This window comes from Palaemon carinicauda, chromosome 40 (genome assembly GCF_036898095.1).
Source record: "Palaemon carinicauda isolate YSFRI2023 chromosome 40, ASM3689809v2, whole genome shotgun sequence".
Classification (NCBI taxonomy): domain Eukaryota; kingdom Metazoa; phylum Arthropoda; class Malacostraca; order Decapoda; family Palaemonidae; genus Palaemon; species Palaemon carinicauda.
In genome coordinates this window covers 11,434,804-11,456,845 of record NC_090764.1, presented here as the reverse complement: position 1 = coordinate 11,456,845, position 22,042 = coordinate 11,434,804, and the positions used below count along the sequence as shown (strand labels likewise).

Below are 22,042 nucleotides of genomic sequence, written 5' to 3'. Positions count from 1 at the left end.
TGATGGGCCTCATGGTTAACTCTGCTAATGTGCATACAAACCCATATCGCTTCCAAAACCCCACAACTGATTGCATTATACAACTCTCATTTCCCTTCCTCGTCTTAATTTCATGTAATTCAAAGAACCAAACACTGAAACGGTGACATTAACCACCATCTCAAACTTAGGCCTACGCCAGAAGCCTCAATATTCTGAGGCCTTTCGCAAGGCAAAGAGATTTAGTTGCATCAGAATTAAATTTCCCACCTCTTTAAATAACAAACACAATCTTCTCTACAAATAAACCCAATGAAGATAAATATGCGGGAATAACATTTATCATCACACAAGACTCTTACGTGACTATCCAGACATTAATCTCAATAATACTTATGATTATGTTACTCTTTTAATATTTTATCACTTCAACCTCAAAGTCCCATTCATTAAAAAAAAAATCCCAAGTTAAAACTGAAAAACATACCGCTAATAGTGGAAAAAAGAAACTAGAAGGGAGACATAATATATATATATATATATATATATATATATATATATATATATATATATATATATATATATATAGATAGATAGATAGATAGATAGATAGATAGATAGACAGATAGATAGATAGATAGATAGATAGATATAGTTGACGCGGAAGACTGAAAGAAACGGAGGTCCAGTGCATCAATACATACGGGAAACTGTCGGTTTTATGTAGCATTTTATATATGATAATCACGTTCTCGATCTGGCTTATATTATCTAATTATTGTTTTTTCTTTTATCCTTTTAATGGTAATCATGCTTCACTACTCCGCATGAAAGATTCATAATCATAGTCTAGTGAATTTATCGTAGTCCTCCATAACATTAAAGATAGGTTCGTTTTCTTTGAACTTAATATCTAGCGATAAAGAAAACGTTTAATTACTTATTCGTATACTGTAGCAAATGTGTTTTTAGGAATCGTGCTAACACAGGTAATTTCTTGCATTCATACCAAGCGAACCTGCACCATGTTCTATAAAATAAATATCTTGATGTTTATATTTCATTTTCTTTATACAAGGAGACATATCAAAATAAGTATTATATATTAATCATCTGCTAAAATCACTGCAAATTATGATCTCTTTCTTTCTAACAAATGCACAACTAATAGGCTTTTTGATATTGTCTTTTAAGATCTTCAGTAAACAGTCCATCCTGAGGAAATGTTATAATTTTACTTTCTTTCGAGTATTGTTCTCCTGTGCGGTCTTCATCTTAATTTGTTGGATAGGAAACTTGCGGTCCATCAAATTCCTTATTACTGATCTTGATATTATCTTGCACCATCATTCAGTTATTTCTTTATGCACATTGCATAAGGATTTTTCATGATTCAGACCATTCATTGCCATCATATCATTCCGTACGTGGTACTTAGGATTCAGTTAATTCTTACACTCATGCCTTCTCCATTAAATAGTCCAATATTACTCAGTAGTCTATTTTCTTTCCAGCTGTGACCTGGTTGTGGAATGACCTCCCAAATTTGGCTGTTAAATTGGTGGAACTTCAGAAGTTCAAACTTTATGTAAATAGTTTTCTGTTAATCAGAATGACATATAACTGGTCTAAATCAATATTGTTACTGATATTAATATATATTATATTTCCATTCATTACTATATTTACAGTCATTTATTTGCCATTCTCTTATTAATATATATTATATTTCCATTCATTACTTATATTTACAGTCATTCATTTGCCATTCCCTTATTAATATATATTATATTTCCATTCATTACTTATTTTTACAGTCATTCATTTGCCATTCCCTTATTAATATATATTATATTTCCATTCATTACTTATATTTACAGTCATTCATTTGCCATTCCCTTATTAATATATATTATATTTCCATTCATTACTTATTTTTACAGTCATTCATTTGCCATTCCCTTATTAATATATATTATATTTCCATTCATTACTTATATTTACAGTCATTTATTTGCCATTCCCTTATTAATATATATTATATTTCCATTCATTACTTTTATTTACAGTCATTTATTTTCCATTCACTTATTCAATTTCCTCACTGGGCTGCTTTCCTTGTTGAAGCCCCTGGGCTAGTATTCTACTTTTCAAACCAAAGTTGTAGCTTGACTTGTAATGATAATAACATAATACACTTTAATAAGAGAGCTATTTCACAGAGGTAATCGTAATCAACCTTAAAGAGAGCTAAATAAGGAATATTTTCAAGCGACAAAGTGTATTTCAAGTTTATGGTTAACGAATAAATACACTTTAATAAGAGACCTACTTCACCGCGGTAATCGTAATATACCTTAAAGAGAGCTAAATAAGGAATATTTTCAAGCGACAAAGTGTATTTCAAGTTTATGGTTAACGAATAAATACACTTTAATAAGAGAGCTACTTCACCGCGGTAATCGTAATATCCCTTAAAGAGAGCTAAATAAGGAATATTTTCAAGCGACAAAGTGTATTTCAAGTTTATGGTTAACGAATAAATACACTTTATTAAGAGAGCTACTTCACCGCGGTAATCGTAATATCCCTTAAAGAGAGCTAAATAAGGAATATTTTCAAGCGACAAAGTGTATTTCAAGTTTATGGTTAACGAATAAATACACTTTAATAAGAGAGCTACTTCACCGCGGTAATCGTAATATCCCTTAAAGAGAGCTAAATAAGGAATATTTTCAAGCGACAAAGTGTATTTCAAGTTTATGGTTAACGAATAAATACACTTTAATAAGAGAGCTACTTCACCGCGGTAATCGTAATATACCTTAAAGAGAGCTAAATAAGGAATATTTTCAAGCGACAAAGTGTATTTCAAGTTTATGGTTAACGAATAAATACACTTTAATAAGAGAGCTACTTCACCGCGGTAATCGTAATATACCTTAAAGAGAGCTAAATAAGGAATATTTTCAAGAGACAAAGTGTATTTTAAGTTTATGGTTAATGAATACATATAACAAATAATCTTGAATAACAGTATAGCAAAATAACTTGAACCTGTGAACACAATGGTTGAGACTTGAAAACACCAGGAGTCTTGTCTTTTAAAAAGAAAATAACTCATTACAAATCGATATAATTAATACTCATGTCAGTTCTGCAGAATAAACACTATGACCAAAATATCTGTTGTTCTGTTCTTATGTTTACAAAAATCAGTATTTAGGGAAAATATAGAGGGACAACACTGAAAATATAATTTTCATCAGTGACCATGAAAATATGTCTCAATGTGCATTACTGCAACCATAAACTTCAAGAGATGAAAGTCAGACCATCTAAGATCACATGCAAATCTTGAATTCTTAATTTGTATTTTAATATGAAGTATTGTTAATTCCATACGAAAAGCTGAAACTAATTTCAAAGAATGTAGGTTGAAAAAAAATATATATCACAGCAGTTAAATGGAGCTGGAAATTATTTCAAAAGAAGTCCCAATGAATTGCAATCAGAATATTTTCAGATCACATCTGAATCTTTAATCCTCAATTGTATTTTAATATGACGTTTTGTTAATTCCATATGGAAAGCTGAAACTAATTTCAAAGAATGTAAGTTGAAAAAAAAATATATATCACAGCAGTTAAATGGAGCTGGAAATTATTTCAAAAGAAGTCCCAATGAATTGCAATCAGAATATCTTCACATCAAACCTCGGAAACTTAAATTCCATACGAAAAGCTGAAACTAATTTCAAAGAATGTAAGTTGAAAAAAAATATATATCACAGCAGTTAAATGGAGCTGGAAATTATTTTAAAAAAAAGTCCCAGTGAATTGCTAACAGAATATCTTCACATCGAACCTAGGAAACTTAAAATCCAAAAGTACAGAAGACCAGATTCAGAGGAGTTTCTCGATGAATTCGTCACTATATTCCACTCTATCGATTTCTTTGTGGTTAGCGTCTGCAGGATCTCTGTACCCGACCCAACACAAGACATAGTCTTTCTTGGGATCAGACAGATTATACCAATTGCGTTCTTTGACCACCTGGGAGGAGGTGTACCGAGCGAAGCAGAGCACCACCTGTAAAGAACCAGACACCACCATCTGCACTTCGTCCTTCAAGGAAGTATAGGTCACTAAGTACTGAGTGATAACACCAGCCTCGATATTTTCATTTATCATATTTTTCCAAGAATATCCTCATTTGACTGTTTGTAAACGAAACTGTGCGCACACAACGACAATGGTCAAGAAGACAAACGGCAACATATAAATGTTGGATACAATTAAGCATTAATGACACATTATATTTGCAAGAAAAAGAAGAATAAGTTTATAGACATAGGGCCATATAGTGACGACGCATATAACCAGCATTACACAGCTTGGTACACAATCAAATCGAAATACATGAACCAACATACGGAACCAGGCTACAGCTTAACAAACAATCAAAATATATGAACCAAAATACGGAACCAAGCTACTCCTTAGTAAACAATCAAAATACACGAACAACATACAGAACCAAGCTACAGCTTAGTAAACAATCAAAATACATGAACCAACATACAGAACCAAGCTACAGCTTAGTAAACAATCAAAATATATGAATCAACATACAGAACCAAGCTACAGCTTAGTAAACAATCAAAATATATGAACCAACATACAGAACCAAGCTACTGCTTAGTAAACAATCAAAATATATGAACCATCATACAGAACCAAGCTACTGCTTAGTAAACAATCAAAATATATGAACCATCATACAGAACCAAGCTACTGCTTAGTAAACAATCAAAATACTTGAACCAACATACAGAACCAGACTACAGCTTAGTAAACAATCAAAATACATGAACTAATATACAGAACCAAGCTACAGCTTGGTAAACAATCAAAATACATGAACCAACATACAAAACCAAGCTACAGCTTAGTAAACAGTCAAAATATATGACCCAACATACAGAACCAAGCTACTGCTTAGTAAACAATCAAAATAAATGAACCAACATACGGAACCAAGTTACAGCTTGGTAAACAATCAAAATACATGAACCAACATACAAAACCAAGCTACAGCTTAGTAAACAGTCAAAATATATGAACCATCATACAGAACCAAGCTACAGCTTGGTAAACAATCAAAATACATGAACCAACATACAAAACCAAGCTACAGCTTAGTAAACAGTCAAAATATATGAACCATCATACAGAACCAAGCTACTGCTTAGTAAACATTCAAAATACATGAACCAACATACGGAACCAAGCTACAGCTTAGGAAACAATCAAAATATATGAACCAACATACGGAACCAGGCTACAGCTTAGTAAACAATCAAAATATATGAACCAACATACAGAACCAGGCTACAGCTTAGGAAACAATCAAAATATATGAACCAACAAACAGAACCAAGCTACTGCTAGGTAAACAATCAAAATACATGAACTAACATATAGAACCAAGCTACAGCTTAGTAAACAATCAAGTCACTGTACTATGTTCAATAGTAAGCAACAACATTAGTTGCATATGAAAGAAAATTAATCGCACTCTAAGAAAAATTATTACACAGTGGCTGCTTTCCTCTTGGTAAGGGTAGAAGAGACTCTTTAGCTATGGTAAGCAGCTCTTCTAGGAGAAGGACACTCCAAAATCAAACCATTGTTCTCTAGTCTTGGGTAGTGCCATAGCCTCTGTACCATGGTCTTCCACTGTCTTGGGGTAGAGTTCTCTTGCTTGAGGGTACACTCGAGCATACTATTCTATCTAATTTCCCTTTTTCTTGTTTTGTTAAAGTTTTTATAGTTTAAATAGGAAGTATTTATTTTAGTGTTGTTGCTGTTCTTGAAATATTTACTTTTTCCTTCTTTCCTTTCCTTACTGGGCTATTTTCCCTGTTGGAGCCCCTGGGCTCATAGCATCCTGCTTTTCCAAGTAGGGTTGTAGCTTAGCAAATAATAATAATAATAATAATAATAATAATAATGAAGATCATCTCAAAAAATCTATTTGTTCTTAAACTCATATGATGCCTCATTAATATTTAATAGTTCCTCCTTCCAGTAGTAATAATGGGGAGATAAACAACACCCTTGTCAGTGGGATTAACAATAATTGATATTAGTAACACATGAACCACGATGTGTTACTTGGTTTCTGATAGAACTAACATTTATGATTGAAAACGGGGTTTTTTTTTTTTAATCTTGTTCTTATTTCTTATTTTTCCCGAATTTTGAACTCTCAGTAAATGATAATAATAATAGTGATGATGAAGATAAAATGGGATGATATGGTAAAGGCTACATTACATGACGCATGGGTAATGATGAGAAAGAGGATAATTATTTTAGTTATTAAATTATAGGTTTATAATGATAGCAATGTATTAACCAGTATCCCCAAGATTGTGCTATGGAAACGTCAGTGTATATTCACAGAACTATATTATTAATATTATTATTATTATTATTATTATTATTATTATTATTATTATTATTATCATCATCATTACTTGCTAAGCTACAACCCTACTTGAAAAAGCAGCATGCTATAAGCCCGGGGGCTCCAACAGGGAAAATAGCCCATTGAGGAAAGGAAATGAGGAAAAATAAAATAAATTAAGAAAAGTACCAATATTAAAATATCTCCTGCGTAATTTATAAAAATTTTAACAAAAACAAGAGGAAGAGAAATATGATAGAATAGTATGCTCGATTGTACCCTATAGCAAGAGAACTCTAACCCAAGACAGTGGAATTCCATGGTACACAGGCTATGGCACTATCCAAGACTTTAGAGCAATACAATATACAATAAACTAAAGAAATTACCTACAGACGATATCATGATTCCCGATCGACTTCAATAATGTTGGATGAAAAACAATCTAAATTAAAAAAAAATAACTGTAATAAAATTTTCAGAAGATTCGTTACTTGACAAGCCCGAACACCATAACGGTGATCCCATTTTATTTTCTATATTATATATAAAATATTATTGTCGTATTAATATTTGTTTTTTCCCTTCCTCATCGTTTTCAGTATGTAATACATCGAGACGCAAAATTAATACCACAGCGTAACAGTAAACCTTAAATACAAAATGCAAGCTCATTTGGACCCAACACAGCTGAACCAAAGTCCCAATGAACCTTAAATATAAAATGCAAGCTCATTTGGACCCAACACAGCTGAACCAAAGTCCCAATGAACCTTAAATACAAAATACAAGCTCATTTGGACCCAACACAGCTGAACCAAAGTCCCGATGAACCTTAAATACAAAATGCAAGCTCATTTTGACCCAACATAGCTGAACCAAAGTCCCCATGAACCTTAAATACAAAATACAAGCTCATTTGGACCCAACACAGCTGACCCAAACTCCCAATGAACCTTAAATACAAAATACAAGCTCATTTGGACCCAACACAGCTGAACCAAAGTCCCGATGAACCTTTGATACAAAATGCAAGCTCATTTGGACCCAACACAGCTGAACCAAAGTCCCAATGAACCTTTGATACAAAATGCAAGCTCATTTGGACCCAACACAGCTGAATCAAAGTCAATGCAAGCTCATTTTGACCCAACATAGCTGAACCAAAGTCCCAGTGAACCTTAAATACAAAATGCAAGCTCATTTGGACCCAACACAGCTGAACCAAAGTCCCAGTGAACCTTAAATACAAATTGCAAGCTCATTTGGACCCAACACAGCTGAACCAAAGTCCCGATGAACCTTAGATACAAAATGCAAGCTCATTTGGACCAACACAGCTGAACCAAAGTCCCGATGAACCTTTGATACAAAATGCAAGCTCATTTGGACCCAACACAGCTGAACCAAAGTCCCGATGAACCTTTGATACAAAATGCAAGCTCATTTGGACCCAACACAGCTGAACCAAAGTCCCGATGAACCTTTGATACAAAATGCAAGCTCACTTGGACCCAACACAGCTGAACCAAAGTCCCGATGAACCTTTGATACAAAATGCAAGCTCACTTGGACCCAACACAGCTGAACCAAAGTCCCGATGAACCTTTGATACAAAATGCAAGCTCACTTGGACCCAACACAGCTGAACCAAAGTCCCGATGAACCTTTGATACAAAATGCAAGCTCATTTGGACCCAACACAGCTGAATCAAAGTCAATGCAAGCTCATTTAGACCCAACACAGCTGAACCAAAGTCCAAAAGAAGCAAAGAAGGAGCATAGTACGTTTCTCAAGTTATAATGTTTACAGTTTAATACTTCCAAAACATTAAGCAGAAGCATATAAAACATATAGGTTCATGCTCATTGCTTATAAAGATTACTTATTTGGACAAAAGATATCTTTTAGTGACAAAACAGGATAATCAGAACTTTCAAGATCAATGAAATGTATTGTTAGAGCACCTGCCTGTCAAAAGCCCGCAACAAGCACAGTGGTAAGGCATATATATATATATATATATATATATATATATATATATATATATATATATACATATATATATGTATGTATGTATGTATGTATGTATGTATGTATATATGTCTGTATAAATATATACACACACATATATATATATATATATATATATATATGTGTGTGTATGTATATATATATATATATATATATATATATATATATATATATATATATATATACATATATATATGTATAGAGAGAGAGAGAGAGAGAGAGAGAGAGAGAGAGAGAGAGAGAGAGAGAGAGAGAGAGAGAGAGAGATAAACGCAAGTACACATCACTTCCCCAGCTACAAAATCCCATATACTATCATTGAAGAATACCACACCAGGGATCCCATATAAATCATTGTGCACACTTATACACAAACAAACATACATATCGACAAACTCACAAACATATCTTTAAGTGTATATATTAGCAGAGTATATAAGGTAAATAAAATTTAAAAAAAAACTTCAAATACCACTTACCTCTCCTAATTTATGTGCCATCTTATGCTTCGTCTTGGCAGAGACTCGGAGGGTGTACAAGGACAGCGGGTGTTCAAGATGGAACTCGAAGCTTTTCTCGAAGACGGGATTTTGGGTGTTCTCTAAAATATCCGTCGTAACTTCAGTTATGGGTTTCAGTTGTTGGTTCTGTATGTAGAGCTTCACGTACGGGTTAGGAGTCCTGTTCAACCTTTTCGGCAAGTTCCTGAAATTAGGATTATATTATTTAATTTTGTCTCATATTGATTATTTTCTTATTTCTTTTCCTCATTGGGCTATTTTTCCCTATAATGTCATAACTGGGATCTGAATAATACAGTTTTGAAGTGATTTTCAGTAAATTTTGTTAGTCAAATAGAGGTTTGAGGTTTAGGAGCATAAAAATAGTGTAATTTTCTATTAATATTTTTGGAATTTTGAAATAAACAAATTGTGTGGAAAAAAAAAAATTAGAATCAAGAATAACAGAAACTCTTTATCCTAAAAATATGCCAAGAACAGATCCGTAAAATGGGATTTGCCCGGTCGAACCCGGTTGTCAAACCTGCTTGTCAAACTGTTCGAAGAATTGGAGTCAGTCACAAATGCATAAGGTTTGTGGAAAATGAAGCCCCGCCCACAAAATCAGCCGAGAACAGACTTTCTTCGAACCATTCGACGAACGTGTTCGACAATCAAATACCCCATTCACGAGTTCGAACATCATTTCAAACAGTTGTCTGTCCCACCCGGTTTGACGAACCATTCGAGTGTAAACCCGCCTTTATGCTTACCGAACTTGATGAATAGTGACGATAAAAATGTTAGGAGCCTGGTATCTGGTTGTCAGTTCGATGCATCCATGACCTTGATCCGTGTCTTTTATCCTTCAAATATAAGAAAGAATTGAATAAATAAAGATTTTCCATATTTACAACATTGTTATCATTACTGTGATTATTATAATTTTGATTATTAGTATAATTCTAATTATCATTATCATAATTTTAATTATTATCATTATAATTTTAGTTATTATTATTTCTATTATTATCATAATTTCAATTATTACTATTACCATTTTAATCCGTTTAGTTGTAGTTATTATTCTAATTATTAACATAATTTTAATTATAATTATTATCACTTTAATTCTTTTGATTATATTTATTATTAATAACTTATTTATTTCAATTAATACATTAGAATACTGAAGTATCAAGAATTTGACTCATTCAACATATCTACATTGAAAAAACCTTTTTGTAAAGAAACAGAATAAGAATAAAAAGTTAAAATGGATTAAAACAATAATACCACCTATAATTCACTTTCAAATCAACCTGTCGGTATATGAATGAAAGTTAATACCTTAAAAAAAAAAACAATTAAAACAACACACTATACTTCCAATTAGAAAACCACATCTTTTGAACCGAAAGTTAAATAAGGAGAAACTACATTTACCGCGTGTAGTTTTGTGGAGGCATTGGATTTGGCTGGGAATCATCGTTCCCTGATTACCATTACGAAACCTTCAACAAACAAACAATACAAACTGAATACCATTTCAACATTTTATTTTGGAAATCGTTAGATGTAGCACTTGGGTATACCGAATGAAGACATTTCATCTCTCTATCACCGATAGTACAGCATTACTCTTAAACTCAAAACATAACATGATTACACATAATGCTTATAATTATTTTGAAATTTTACATTCATAATAAGCTGAACAGATACTAAATATTTTCATATAAAAATTATCGATGTCTACTGTTCGGTTACCCAAAGCTGAATGACAACTTTACTGCTTAACAACACGAAAACAACTTGAAACGCCACCTGGCGGTTACTTCATTACAAACAAGGGAAAATAATTTTCTTTTAATTCGTTCCTTAAACACAGAAAATTATATTTAGTAAAACTAGCGGCCGTTTTTATAATTAACTTGTATGTATATATCAAACAGTGCAGTGCTCTTTATATGGCTGTAATTAATTAAATCTCTTGGTATCGAAATAATTAATCTATATAAGACGTAAGTGAAAGGACAATCTATTTGTAAGGAACGTGTGAAATTTACATTCTTTTCTCAAATTTAATGGTTGGTATTTAAAGAATAAATACCTTGCCAACACTTAAAAAATTTTAGATTTATATAACTCACATGAGAATTTTACATTCTTTTCTCAAATTTAATGGTTGGTATTTAAAGAATATGGTAAGTACCTAGCTAACACTAGAGTATTAGAGGTTTGTTTAACTCAAATGCCAATTTTACATTCTTTTCTCAAATTCAATGCTTGGTATTTAAAGAATACAACAGGTACCTTGCTATCACTAGTGAATACGAGGTTTATATAATTCAAGTGTGAATTTTACATTCTTTTCTCAAATTTAATGGTTGGTATTTAAAGAATAAGTATGCTGCTAACACTAGATAATTTGAGATTTGTATAACTCCAATGTGAAATTTACATTCTTTTCTCAAATTTAATGGTTGGTATTTAAAGAATAAATACCTTGCCAACACTTAAAGAATTTTAGATTTATATAACTCAAATGTGAATTTTACATTCTTTTCTCAAATTTAATGGTTGGTATTTAAAGAATAAATACCTTGCCAACACTTAAAGAATTTTAGATTTATATAACTCAAATGTGAATTTTACATTCTTTTCTCAAATTTAATGGTTGGTATTTAAAGAATAAATACCTTGCCAACACTTAAAGAATTTTAGATTTATATAACTCAAATGCCAATTTTACATTCTTTTCTCAAATTCAATGCTTGGTATTTAAAGAATACAACAGGTACCTTGCTATCACTAGTGAATACGAGGTTTATATAATTCAAGTGTGAATTTTACATTCTTTTCTCAAATTTAATGGTTGGTATTTAAAGAATAAGTATGCTGCTAACACTAGATAATTTGAGATTTGTATAACTCCAATGTGAAATTTACATTCTTTTCTCAAATTTAATGGTTGGTATTTAAAGAATAAATACCTTGCCAACACTTAAAGAATTTTAGATTTATATAACTCAAATGTGAATTTTACATTCTTTTCTCAAATTTAATGGTTGGTATTTAAAGAATAAATACCTTGCCAACACTTAAAGAATTTTAGATTTATATAACTCAAATGCCAATTTTACATTCTTTTCTCAAATTCAATGCTTGGTATTTAAAGAATACAACAGGTACCTTGCTATCACTAGTGAATACGAGGTTTATATAATTCAAGTGTGAATTTTACATTCTTTTCTCAAATTTAATGGTTGGTATTTAAAGAATAAGTATGCTGCTAACACTAGATAATTTGAGATTTGTATAACTCCAATGTGAATTTTACATTCTTTTCTCAAATTTAATGGTTGGCACTTAAAGAATAAGTAACTTTCTAACACTTAAGGAATTTTAGATTTATATAACTCACATGAGAATTTTATATTCTTTTCTCAAATTTAAAGAATATGGCAAGCACCTTGCTAACACTAGAGTACTTGAGATTTGTATAATTCAAATGTGAATGTTACATTCTTTTCTCAAATTTAATAGTTGGTATTTAAAGAATAAGTACCTTGCTAACACTATAGTATTTGAGATTTGTATAACTCAAATGTAAATTTTACATTCTTTTCTCAAATTTAATGGTTGGTACTTAAAGAATAAGGTCCCTGCTAACACAAGAGTATTTGAGATTTGTATAACTCAAACGTGAATTTTCAAATCTTTTCTCAAATTTAATGGTTGGTATTGAAAGAATAAGTACCTTGCTAACACAAGAGAATTTGAGATTTATATAACTCAAAACATATGAGTATGTCTTACCTCGTAAGGCTCTCACGGGACACTGAAATGTCAGGTTCAATAATTTCTTGCTTCTTTCTATATTCTGCAAATAGAAATCGCATAATTGAACCCATATTAATCAAACACAAAAGCAAACAGTTAGCCAGCAACAGAAAAAAAAAAGAGTACTTGAATTGAATTCAAGTGGAGTAGGAGAGTAAGGCAGTAATACTTGAATTGAATTCAAGTGGAGTAGGAGAGTAAGGCAGTAATACTTGAATTGAATTCAAGTGGAGTAGGAGAGTAAGGCAGTAATACTTGAATTGAATTCAAGTGGAGTAGGAGAGTAAGGCAGTAATACTTGAATTGAATTCAAGTGGAGTAGGAGAGTAAGGCAGTAATACTTGAATTGAATTCAAGTGGAGTAGGAGAGTAAGGCAGTAATACTCGAATTGAATTCAAGTGGAGTAGGAGAGTAAGGCAGTAATACTCGAATTGAATCCAAGTGGAGTAGGAGAGTAAGGCAGTAATACTCGAATTGAATTCAAGTGGAGTAGGAGAGTAAGGCAGTAATACTTGAATTGAATTCAAGTGGAGTAGGAGAGTAAGGCAGTAATACTTGAATTGAATTCAAGTGGAGTAGGAGAGTAAGGCAGTAATACTTGAATTGAATTCAAGTGGAGTAGGAGAGTAAGGCAGTAATACTCGAATTGAATTCAAGTGGAGTAGGAGAGTAAGGCAGTAATACTCGAATTGAATCCAAGTGGAGTAGGAGAGTAAGGCAGTAATACTTGAATTGAATTCAAGTGGAGTAGGAGAGTAAGGCAGTAATACTCGAATTGAATTCAAGTGGAGTAGGAGAGTAAGGCAGTAATACTTGAATTGAATCCAAGTGGAGTAGGAGAGTAAGGCAGTAATACTTGAATTGAATTCAAGTGGAGTAGGAGAGTAAGGCAGTAATACTCGAATTGAATTCAAGTGGAGTAGGAGAGTAAGGCAGTAATACTCGAATTGAATTCAAGTGGAGTAGGAGAGTAAGGCAGTAATACTTGAATTGAATTCAAGTGGAGTAGGAGAGTAAGGCAGTAATACTTGAATTGAATTCAAGTGGAGTAGGAGAGTAAGGCAGTAATACCAAATCAGTGAAATGTAAAATGAAAATGCAAATCTTCCAGGATACATAAATAGAATCAAGTCACCTTAACAGGGGAATATATTACATGAAAACAAATAAAAAATAGATATAAAAAATTTAATATTGTCTTGAAGTTTTTTCTAGTACTAGAGAATCAATGGTATTTCAGCTGCTAAAAAAACTTTTGCTCAACTGATTAAAACTGAAATATCAACAAGTAACCTATTCTTATAGATTAAATTACCAAAATCAATCTTTCATAGAGATACTGTATTTCATATAAAAAGAAAACTGTCTACTTTAGAACTTGGTATATTTTCCTATTACAAATAACTGGACTTATCATCATCAATCTCACTCTCAGTCAAAACTGTCCCCTCTAGAACTTTATATATTTTCCTATTGCAAATCACTGCCCTTACCATCATCGATCTCACTCTCAGTCAAAACTGTCCCCTCTAGAACTTGGTATATTTTCCTATTACAAATCACATTCATACCATCATCAATCTCACTCTCAGTCAAAACTGTTCCCTCTAGAACTTGATATATTTTCCTATTACAAATCACATTCTTACCATCATCAGTCTCACTCTCAGTCAAAACTGTCCCCTCTAGAACTGGATATGTTTTCCTATTACAAATCACTGAACTTACACTCATCAATCTCACTCTCAGTCAAAACTGTCCCCTCTAGAACTTGATATATTTCCTATTACAAATCACTGTACTTACCATCATCAGTCTCACTCTCAGTCAAAACTGTCCCCTCTACAACTTGATATATTTTCCTATTACAAATCACATTCATACCATCATCAGTCTCACTCTCAGTCAAAACTGTCTACTTTAGAACTTGATGTATTTCTCTATTAAAAATCACTGGACTTACCATCATCAATCTCACTTTCAGTCAAGATCCTATCAAGGAATGCCCTTCTACTCGCCTCCACATCCCTAGCAATTGCAGCTCTCAGTTCATCTTTCAGCCCCCCAGAGGAGGTACTGATATCAGTTTTGATCTCTGATGAGCGAGAATCTAAACTTCCAGGACTAGTGTAAGCGTGTCCCATGACCCCTTGGTCATTCGCCATGGATAGTCTGTCATCATACACGATGTCACCTTCAACTACTATTTCTGGGATATTATTCACACCAGAATACTGCTTTGAATCCTGTAATTTTCGTGGAGTATGAATATCCTGATCAAGGACGGTGTCTGAATTAATTTTCAAAATCTCTGAATCGGGGGCACTGAGTGAGACTAATGATTCAGACGAAGGGCTGCCGATTGTTACTGCCGATTCTGAAGACAGCCAGTCGGATGATTCATTGCCGGCTGAACTAATCGACACCTGAGAAGCATTGCTGACCGATAGAAGTGACTGAGTCGAGGGGCTACTGATGTACCAGTCAACCGACATGTCTTGTGACTGAGAGGAAGAAGTCATCAATGATGCAACTTCTTGAGACTTTGAAGACTTTGAAACCTCAGTAAATGAAGAACTGATATTCCAGTTGGCTTCATCGGTCTCTTTTTGGGAAGAAGATTTCTTCAGAGAGTCCTGTGAATTAAAAGAAAAATCATATAGCTAATAAATTTTTATTTGATAAAAGTATTTCCCTTCCTTTACTTAGCTCATTATGCCAAGCATATAATCAAATACCATGTGCATAATTGCGTCATCTGAAATATATCGAATAAAAAAAAAATCAAATTAAGGTTTATGGTTTAGGGACAAAAAAATAGTGTAATTGTCTATTGATATTTTAGGTTTTGGAATAAACAAATAGTGTAATTTTCTATTGATAATCAACTGCTAATCATACTAAAACCACGAGGAACGATAATATAAAATCTTCATCTTAAAAATATTCCAAAACCTCCAACTAATAATTTTCAGAAGCATTTTACAGCATTGAATCCAATATTTATTAAAAGAAAATAATAAACGTAAAGTATGATAATTCCCTGATTGCATGGTTTAGACCAGTGGTTCCCAACCTTTTTTCTGTCATTTCCCCCCTGCACCCAGTTCAACCATCCAGATTTCCCCCTTCATGCCCCGCCCAGCCCTCATGCCACTCGCCTCCCTCGGAAATGGAAATGATATTCCAATTCTCCCCTTGAATATCATGTCAGTGAGAAATGATATGATCATATCACAATTGAATGGCTAACAACAAATTACCGCACGTACTATGTGGACATTTTCCGCTTGTTTTAGTTAGTAGGTAGTGTAATTATTTCCACCCTGGAAGCTTCAAACTTCCCCCCAGGGAAAAATTTCCCCCAGGTTGGGAACCACTGGTTTAGACAATCATCACCTTTGGCATCAAGCTTTGACAGGAAGAATGATCTTTTTAGCTTTCTAAAGAAGTCAAAAGGTACAGTTGTCAAATATTGCTACTAGATACTATAAAGTCTTCCGTCTTTACGCCTCTCAAAAATATCCTTCCACTTGGCCCAACTATAGTCAATTTTTTTTAGGGAGGCAGATTGGCACCGACTCGCAGGGATGCCCTTTTAGCTCGGAAAAGCTCCCCGATAGCTGATTGGTGGGAAGTATTCGGACAAAAATACTTCCGACCATTCAGCAATCGGGAAACTTTTCCGAGATAAAAGGGCATCCCTGCGAGTCGGTGCCAATCTGCTTCACTAAAAAAAATTGACTATAACTCGCTTTCAACACCTGTTGTATCAGGCTATCAGTGTTATTTATAGAATAACAAAGACCTTCATGAAATCAATACAAAATTTCTTTATTTAATTCAGATACTCCAATCTCTCTCTCTCTCTCTCTCTCTCTCTCTCTCTCTCTCTCTCTCTCTCTCTCTCTCTCTCTCTCTGACATTTACTGCTCTTGTTTTCATTAAAACTTTCGAATCTTTATCAACGAAAAGTATTGTATACACATTCAACTGGTTTACTAAAAGCAGAGAATATGGACAATCAAATGAGCATTAGATATGAAATTTCAGCATTTTCACCAACATACATCGACTTCCTGTTATAATTGACCCCATTTACTGACAAGAAGTACCAGTCGTTGTTAAGGGTTAGAGGAGTCGACATCTAGAGAAAAGAGGGGTTTCAATACTTCCCACGCTGTTAAAAATTTGCATTAAAAAAAGGTAAAAATTATCAAATAAATGTTGCCAGGCATTTACCGTTTTAAAAACGAGATTGACTTAAGAAGACTGATATTACGGACACTAACCCGGTAGGGTGAAATTCACGGTGGCCCGTATTTTACTGAAATATGGCCGAGAACAGTATATTTTTACGGAGAACTTCCGATTAAAATTAAGTTTTTTTTTTTTTTTTTTTTTTTTTTTTTTTTTTTTTTTAAGTGCATCTGTCCACTCATTTTTAACTTCCTGCCTCAACATCTCTAAATCCTCTTGTCCTCCACATGTCTGTAAACGAAAACACGGAGACCCAATGTCCTTGTTAGGGAATATCGTTTTCGCTGGTTGGTCTCAATACTAACATCAGCATTTTTTCTTATCGGACTTTTCAGTAGCGATAAAAAAAAAAAAAAAAAAAAAAAAAAAAAAAAAAAAAAAAAAGCTATTTAGCCATTTCTTATTCATGGTGCATCGCAGAATGCCAAAGCAATAAAATATGATCTATTAAACAATGTAGTCCTCAAGAGAGTAGTTTAAGGGTGGATGGTCATGGTTATTCATTTAATTTTGGATATCAATATTTCAAACCAATTTCAAAATGTTCATGGGGGAGGGGAACTTCCTCCAAAAACCTCGTAAGTCTGATCTATAATCTTCAGAAAATAAAATTTCGAAGTCCTTTCTACTACCTCTTCCTTTCAGTTATTCATCTAATACATTAATTTTAAGTGAGCCAATATTAACTATACCTCAATAGTTTTATTCTATGATTATTATCATCATAGATGAAGCTTCATAAGGCTGGAAGGAACGTAGAGAGTAGAGGTCCCCTTTTTTGTTTTGTTTTATTTGTTGATGTCGGCTACCCCCCAAAATTGGGGGAAGTGCCTTGGTATATGTATGTATGTATGTATTATCATCATTATCATTACTAGCTAAGCTACAACCTTAGTTGGAAAAGCAATATGCTATAAGTCAAAGGGCTCCAGCAGGGAAAGTAAATAAGGAAATAAATAGACTACGTGAGAAGTAATGAATAATATGAAATGTTTTAAGATCATTACAAACGTTAAAATAGATCTGTCATATACAAACCACGAAAAGAGATTTATGTCAGCCTGGTCAACATAAAAATATTCGCTGCACGACAGCTAGAAAAAAGCATCCAGAATATCTTGTAATTGAGCCTTATAAAGGCGAAGGCACGAATGTTAGAATTAAGAATAATTAATATCCAGAAGCACTGCACGACAGCTACAAAAAAAAAAAAAAACTTCAAGAATATCGTGTAATTGAGCCTTATGATGGCGAAGGCACGAAAGTTAGAATTGAGAATTATTAATATCCAGATGCACTGCACGACATCTAGAAAAAAAGAAACTTCTAGAATATCGTGTAATTGAGCCTTATGATGGCGAAGGCACGAAAGTTAGAATTAAGAATAATTAATATCCATTTGCACTGTACGACATCTAGAAAAAAAGAAACTTCTAGAATATCGTGTAATTGAGCCTTATGATGGCGAAGGCACGAAAGTTAGAATTAAGAATAATTAATATCCATTTGCACTGCACGACAGCTAGAAAAAAAGAAACTTCTACAATATCGTGTAATTGAGCCTTATAATGGCGAAGGCACGACTGTTAGAATTAAGAATAATTAATATCCAGATGCACTGCACGACAGCTGGAAAAAAAATCTAGAATGTCGTGTAATTGAGCCTTATAATGGCGAAGGCACGACTGTTAGAAATAAGAATTACTCCGATACAAAAACGTGCAAATTCCTCTAAATTGAAACCTAAAAATACTTTAAAAATACCTTAGTTTTAAGCGAAGAATCATTTGCTTCTGATGTCTCTGGATCTGGAGTTGTTTTTCGGCTGCCGTTACGTTCTTGTAAAAAAGACACGATCTGACTCGGCCTATGTAAGAGAGAGAATTTTTAGGCCTAAGAAGTTTGAAAGTTCCAATTGTTTTTAGAGCCAGTATTACAATATTTCTTGTATTTTTTGTAAGAATTTTGAGTTGTTTTTCTTTGAGTTTTCAGTACATTTCTTGAACTTTTGTAAAAATATTGAGTTGTTTTTTTTGAGTTTTCAGTACAACATTTCTTGAACTTTTGAAAGAATGTAGAGTTGTTTTTTTTGAGTTTTCAGTACATTTCTTGAACTTTTGTAAGAATTTTGAGTTGTTTTTTGAGTTACTAATATTACATTTCTTATATTTTTGTCAGAATTTTGAGTTAGTTTTTGAATTACCAGTATAAAATTTCTTAAATTTTTGCAAGAATTTGAGTTATTATTTGAGCTACCAGTATAACAGTTTTTAAACTTTTGTAATAATTTTGAGTTGTTTTTTTGAGTTACTATTTGAGTTACCAGTATAACATTTCTTAAACTTTTGTAAGAATTTTGAGTTTTTTTTTGAGTTACCAGTATATTTCTTAAACTTTTTTTTTGAGTTACAAATATAACATTTCTTATACTTTTGTAAGAATTTTGAGTTAAATTTTGAGTTACCAGTAAAACATTTCTTAAACTTTTGCAAGAATTTTGAGTTATGAGTATAAAACTTCTGAAACTTCCGTAAGAATTTTAAGTTATTTCTTGAATTACCAGTATAAAACTTCTTAAACTTTTGTAAGAATATTGAGTTAATTTTAGAGCTACCAGTACATTTCCTAAATCCTGGTAAAAAAAAAAAAAAAAAAAAAAAAAAAAAAATTCAAATTGATTGATCATTTGTCTTCTACTCACTTCGTTTCATCCAATAATGGTCTAGAGCTGACTATATCCCATAAGGAGTTCTTGCTTTTTGAAGGTGTCGATTTATTAGATTCACTCTGAAATTGTAAACATAATATCATTAATTTTCCTTATGTTCATATTCCGCATTTTACCACACTACTGTACTCGTGTTTTGAGTGACCAAATCTACAATATAATTATTATTATTAGCTAAGCTACAACCCTAGTTGGAAAAGCAGGATGATTGCTATAAGCCCAAGGGATACAACAGGGAAATATAGCTCAGTGAGGAAAGGAAAAAAAAAATAAACTATAAAAGAAGAAATGAACAACTAAAATAAAATATTTTAAGAACAGTAACAACTATAAAATAGATTTTTCATATATAAACTATAAAAACTTCAAAAAAAAAATACAATGAGAGATGAGATAGAATAGTGTGCCCATGTGTACCTTCAAGCAAGAGAACTCAACCCCAAGATAGTGGACGAATAGAGATAAAAGTACTAACATCTCATACAAAATATGCTGGGATATTGTCAATAATTATCCAAATTTTCCTGCTGTAGGAAAAACTTTATTCTGTGAATTCTTTCCATTGAGTCCTTTGACTGACCAAACACTACAGCGTTGGATCCTTCTACAACCCTAGATGGAAAAGCAGCATCCTACAAGTCCAGGGGCTTCAACAGGGAAAATAGTCCAGTGAGGAAAGGAAGCAAAGAAAAATAAATTTTTTAAGAAAAGTAACAACATTAAAATAAATATCTCCTATATAAATTATGAAAACTTTAACAATACAAGAGCAAGAGAAACAAGACAGAACAGTGTGCCAGAGTGTAACCCCAAGCAAGAGAACTCTAACCCAAGAGAGTGGAAGATCATGGTACAGAGGCTATGGCACTACCCAACACTAGAGAGCAATGGTCTGATTTTGGAGTGTCCTTCTTCTAGAAACGGCGCTGACCATAGCTAAAGAGTTACGGTTACGGTTCATTTTCCCTTTGCTTACAAGTACACTGAATAGCCTGGTCTATTCTTTACATATTTTCCTCAGTCCTTATAAACCTGAAAACACTGATATTACCGAACATTTTTCTTCGCTCAAGGGGTTAACTACTGCACTTGTAATGGTTCAGTGGCTACTTTCCTCTTGGTAAAGGTAGAAGAGACTCTTTAGCTACGGTAAACAGCTCTTCTAGAAGGTTACTCCAAAATCAAACCATTCTTCTCTGGTCTTGGGTAGTGCCATAGCCTCTGTACCATGGTCTTTCACTGTCTTGGGTTAAAGTTTTCTTGCTTGGGGTTACACTTGGCACACTATTCTATCTAATCTATCTCGCTACTGTTCTTATAATATTTTAATTGTACATTATTTCTCTCGGAGTTCATTCATTTCCTTATTTCCTTTCCTCACTGGGCTATTTTCCCTGTTGGAACACTTGGGCTTATAGTATCCTGCGTTTCCAACTAGGGAGTAATAATAATAATAATAATAATAATAATAATAATAATAAGGGAGTCTTCACTAACTGTTTCTAAAATAATTTCATTTTCTATTCATGAATATCAAGTTTTTCTAAGGCAATCATATCATAGTCCATGAGACATATAAATAGTAATATTCCAGAGGGATATTTTGAACACCTTTTCAAAAGATGACTTTCGTTGGAGCCTTTATAATTCCTAAAATATTTTCTAACCTTTGAGATTGAGGTAAAAAAATGTAGAACTATTTCTAGCAAATAGTACACTATGACGTATTAAATGATTTAGTTATGTTTTCGTGGGTTTATATAACAAAATGGGCGATCATAATCAAACAGCTGCCAGAAATTAATAAAAATATATACGTTCCCCATCAAAGATCTTAACCGTTTTCTAAAGGATACTTGAATACATTTTCTTTAATTTGGATGGGTACCTAATGTATACTAAAACTACGTCTCTACAAATATTTCAGTTCCTATTACATACAAAAAAAAAAAAAAAAAAAAAAAAAAAAATTGCAAATACATTTTGATTGAAAAATAATAAATATTAATGAGAGAGAGAGAGAGAGAGAGAGAGAGAGAGAGAGAGAGAGAGAGAGAGAGAGAGAGAGAGAGAGAGAGATGAAATAGGGTGTGTATATCAGACCTGAAAAACTCTGCCATAAATGAGATATATATATATATATATATATACATATGAGTAAGCGTGCGTGAAAAAAATATGGGTAAATGTTGATGATGATTATGTATAAGAGTATGTAG

At 32.7% G+C, this 22,042-nt stretch overlaps 1 protein-coding gene across 2 annotated transcripts in view; it reads right to left on the bottom strand.

Annotated features, from left to right (window-relative positions):
- Positions 1-2,844: 2,844 nt before the first annotated feature.
- Positions 2,845-22,042, bottom strand: part of LOC137631541 (extended synaptotagmin-2-like) — a 50,764-nt gene continuing 31,566 nt past the window's right edge. The window contains exons 7-14 of one of the 2 annotated variants that reach the window (XM_068363317.1): positions 19,797-19,882; positions 18,860-18,962; positions 14,799-15,471; positions 12,811-12,874; positions 9,762-9,854; positions 8,968-9,193; positions 3,847-4,070; positions 2,845-3,695 (exon numbers count right to left, since the gene is read on the bottom strand). In XM_068363317.1, coding sequence (XP_068219418.1) covers positions 3,885-4,070; positions 8,968-9,193; positions 9,762-9,854; positions 12,811-12,874; positions 14,799-15,471; positions 18,860-18,962; positions 19,797-19,882 — 1,431 coding nt within the window. In that variant the 3' untranslated portion in view covers positions 2,845-3,695; positions 3,847-3,884. The other variant, XM_068363319.1, reaches the window with a different exon arrangement.